Source organism: Pimephales promelas, chromosome 2 (genome assembly GCF_988280905.1).
Source record: "Pimephales promelas chromosome 2, fPimPro1.hap1.1, whole genome shotgun sequence".
Taxonomy (NCBI): domain Eukaryota; kingdom Metazoa; phylum Chordata; class Actinopteri; order Cypriniformes; family Leuciscidae; genus Pimephales; species Pimephales promelas.
The window spans coordinates 30,741,224-30,745,887 of record NC_142770.1 but is presented as its reverse complement, the minus strand read 5'-3'; the positions used below and the strand labels follow the sequence as shown (position 1 = coordinate 30,745,887).

At 39.6% G+C, this 4,664-nt stretch overlaps 1 protein-coding gene across 1 annotated transcript; it reads right to left on the bottom strand.

The window, feature by feature from the left end:
• Window positions 1-331: 331 nt before the first annotated feature.
• LOC120478175 (piggyBac transposable element-derived protein 3) lies at window positions 332-2,245 on the bottom strand. Its single transcript, XM_039669963.2, has one exon. The coding sequence runs from the start codon at window positions 2,243-2,245 to the stop codon at window positions 332-334; it is 1,914 nt and encodes a 637-aa protein (XP_039525897.2).
• Window positions 2,246-4,664: the final 2,419 nt, after the last annotated feature.

Genomic DNA, 4,664 nt, shown 5'->3' with positions numbered 1-4,664 from the left:
ATACATTTTCACAGTTTATTTGAAAATGCAAACATCAGAGTGTATAGCCTACATAAAATGTAAACAGCCTGAAACATGGCTAATAAAAAAAGCTAAAGTGCAAACTGTAACAGTAACAGTACAAATTTTCACAGTTTATTTGAAAATGTAAACATCAGTGTATAGCCTACATAAACTGTAAACAAACTGAAACATGGCTAGTAAAAAAGCTAAAGTGCAAACTGTAACAGTAACTGTCCAAAAACAGTTGAATTCAGCAGGGCAGCCTTTGAACTCTGGCTTTTTTTTCTAACTAGCTCCCTCTATCTTTCCAGCCTGTCTGGAATAGCCCCTATTGGCCGGTGTGAAATGCTGCAAAGCAGTTTCGTTCACTTTGCAAGCACAGATACACTTTGCATGTCATGCATCGCACACGGGATTTCCCAGTGCAGCCTTTGACTCTGCAACGCATGGGGCTTTTCAAGGCCACCATCTCCGGGAGATGAGCAGCACTGGAACGGACTGAGATATGGGGGATTGGAGCGACCCGAGATTTTTTGCCTGGTGGTGGAAGGTTTCCGTTCTCATTCTCTTCTTCTGCGACATGAGCACCTTCATGAAGAACATCACACTTGCTGAGGAATACCTGAGCCACTACCATGCGAAACTCAAGAAACTTCATGATAGATTTCCTCGGGGTGCCATTTCCCTGGTTATCTCTGTGATACAGCAGCCAGCTGTTGACCAGGGCAAGATCTGTGAAGTGCATCAGCATTCGAACTGTCCACTTCTTCGTCCGCACAGACATTCGATAGTAACTCATCATCCTATCTGACATGTCAACACCTCCCATCTTTGAGTTGTACTCGCGAACGATGCTTGGTCGTTTCACGGTCACATACTTTTTTCCCTTCTTGGACCAACGCTGGCAAGTATCTTCTGGCTGCTCTGAATGAACAGTGGAGAGCATCACAACTGGCTTGTTGTCGTAACACTTGACCACGCAAAGTTTCCCATCTGCCCTGGTTACTGTGGACACGGCACCTCTCCCTTGGTCCTTCAGGGTTTTGTCATCGGGTAACTTGTTCATTGCTTGTTTGACTCGGCCCTTCATCACTGTACCAGTGAGATAAATGTCATCCTTCAGCATGTGATCAACTACTTGTATGGTAGTAAAGAAGCGATCACAATACACTTGAGTGCCTGCAGTGAGCATTTCAGAAAGACGTTTGATGACTAGTGTTCCTAGACCCAATCCATCTGAGTCCTGAACCTTCGAAGCCAGGGTTTTTGAACCTTGATAGACTTCAAAGTCTAGCACGAGTCCATCCACAGATGCCAGCACAAAGGTCTTCATTCCCACTGGATTTGGCTTTAGTGGCAGGTATTGTCGGAATGGACATGCCCCTGTAAACGGGATCATCTGTTCGTCTATTGAGACGCATTCTGTACGAGCCTGAAGGCGGCAGCCGGTAAGTTTACGGTCCATAAAAGGCCTCACCTTCCAAAATTTGTCGGTTTCCCTCTTATCTTCTGAGACATCATAGTCAATAACTACTTTCAGATGGCTCCTAAGTTTGAAGAAGCGATCACGTGACATTTTGTTACTAATGGCAGGGATTTGTAGGGCATTGGACCAAAACATCCTTATCTGTGGATAAGGCACGCAAGACATCAAGATTGCTGCTCCAAAAAAGTGATACATCTCATCTACCGAAGTTTTGATAGATCTCCCACTGTTACCCAGTGACATGGCATTTGTGCAGTCAGCAATGAGTTTCATCAGGTCTGAGTCAATGTACTGCTCCACATAATCCAGTGGCTGCCAACCGGTTCGCTCATCTTTCAGTCCATCATGTCCATCCTGAAACTGGACCAAATTTGGTCTAAATGGAACAAACCTCCAGCGTTCTCCACGTTCAGCATTCCTTGGTTCTGGTCTGGGCTCTCCATGTCTCTGATCTTCCTCATCCAGCTCATCATTCTCAGCATGCTTTTTTTTACGTCCACGTCTGTGCACTTGTGGATGATTTGGCTGAATTTCATTCTCAGAGTCAGTATCTTCAGTATCTTCAGCTGCATCAGAGGGTGTGTATTCTTCACCGGAATCATCATCTGATGAATCAGGTGGTGAAACATCGAGTAGCGAAAAATCAGGTTGCTCATCCATGAGGTCAACATCTTGTGGAATGACTTCGTCCACAGCAGGATCATTATCTTCCCCATCTGAGAGGTCCTCCACCTCAGAGTTGTTTGCTATTGCCATGAGCAGTCGTTCTGCTTTTGACAATGAAAGTTTCGCTGTAATGATAACGTGAACAAATTAGAGATCCAGCTTTTTTCCAAGAGATACTAATATTGGGGTCATCTAAAGTCATCTTTTATTGTCATTCCAGAATGATTTACCAGGATTCTAGCATGATTGACCATGATAAACCATATATTATAGTATTATTTACTGTCATTTACAATGTTTCAAGTGTGATTCACCATGATTTACTCTGCTCAAACACACACACACACAGACAAATGTTGTTTTTTCAATGCTAATGCTAATGCTATCCATCTAAATATTCCTAAGTTTAGCTAACCACATGGTAGAATAAATACCATTATATAGTCCCAATGTCCTCAAACGAGTGCTTCACATTTACTGATGTCCTAGAGTGCTACTCTTACTAAAATATGTCAAATTTTAATACCCATATAATGGTAGAGACTGTATTGTACATAAATACATTTGTTTCATTCATATAATTTGAATAGATTTCTTACCTGGGTCATTTTTCTTTCGTGAACTGCTGTAGAACTGTTTTGTTGAAAATCCAGACATTTTCCAGCCACTTTCTTCTCACTGACAATGGTGTAATGTTGTGATATCACCACAGGGGGGTGTGGGCAGTGTCCCTAAGTGTTGCCAATTGGTCTAAACATTTACAAATTTGACTATCATTGTGTCAATAGGCAAAAATGGAATGTCCTCATATGAGGTCGCAGGGTCTCAGAATGGTGACAGTGTTGATGATTTTCTTTATTAAAATACTGAAAAAACAGTGAAAACATCACTAAATCATAAGTATTAATCAGACCTTATTGATTAATAGGGAGGCTGCGTATGTGTGGTCGCCTGTGGAGTACAATGGAGTGAAAAGCAAAACAGAAATATAGAAGCCATTTTTATAAATGTCTTAAGCCTTGTATGTTTTAAATATGTTTTATTAACCCTTGTGCTGCATTCGATTTTTAACACCGTTGAGTGCATTAAGGGCCAAAAATGTCCACATATTAAACACTGCCTAAAATATTATATATTTTTATGATTTTCCACTTTTACCAAGTTAAATCTTTTAACCAGCATCAGTCCTCATCATAACTACCAAAAATGTATTCAAGTTCAGGATGTTAACCCTTTAATTACCAGTTTTGGTGGCGAAACCATCGATTTGTATAAGAGGAAAAAACACAAAAATTCAATTATTTTCAATAGCGCGTTAGAGACCAAAAATGGCCACATATTAAATATTGCCTAAAATATTATATATTATTATTATTTTCCACTTTTACCAAGTTAAATCTTTTAATCAGCATCAGTCCTCGTCATAACTACCAAAAATTTATTCAATTTCAGGATTTTAACCCTTTAATTACCAGTTTTGAAATAAAGATTTTGTGTTATGCCAGATTTAAAAAAAAAAAAACGACACTTAGCGCGTTAAAGACCAAAAATGGCCACATATTAAATATTGCCTAAAATATTATATATTATTATTACTTTCCACTTTTACCAAGTTAAATCTTTTAATCAGCATCAGTCCTCATCATAACTACCAAAAATGTATTCAATTTCAGGATTTTAACCCTTTAATTAGCGGCAGTGGCTCAGTGGTTCATGTGGGTTGTCCACGAACCGAAAGGTTGGTGGTTCAATCCTCGGTTCCACCTGACCAAGTGTCGAGGTGTCCATGAGCAAGACACCTAACCCCAGCTGCTCCCGACGAGCTGGCTGGCGCCTTGCATGGCTGACACCGCCGTCGGTGTGTGAATGAGTGTATGAATGGGTGAATGTGAGGCAATATGTAAAGCGCTTTGGTGGCCATTAGGTCTATGAAGGTGCTATATAAATGCAGTCCATTTACCATTTTACCATTTAATTACCAGTTTTGGTGGCGAAACCATCGATTTGTATAAGAGGAAAAAACACAAAAATTCAATTATTTTCAATAAACTAAATGCAAAGAGAAAACTTTAGATTTGGATTATCACAGTCTTGAATATGTCAAAGATCAGCAGCAACATTATTTCTGGTGCATTTAAAGATTTTGTGTTATGCCAGATTAAAAAAAAACGACACTTAGCGCGTTAAAGACCAAAAATGGCCACATATTAAAGGGGTCATGAACTGGCTTTTTAAATGTTATTATATTGTTGTCTGAGGTCAACTTATAACGTTCGCTTGGTTTTTGTTTAGATAAGAGCTTCAGTCAAATGTTTCCAAATCCTGCACTTTAATTTCAAGTGAAAAAAAGTACCCTCACTCTCTGGGAATAGAAGCATTGTTGATACTGTCTTTTGTGTTGAGGTTGAACTTATGTTTAACTTTATGTTTGTGGCCTTTGCTATTGCTATAGCTAATTATAGGCAATGAGGTTTCATGTATATTGACTTATTCATAAAAGACAGTGTTT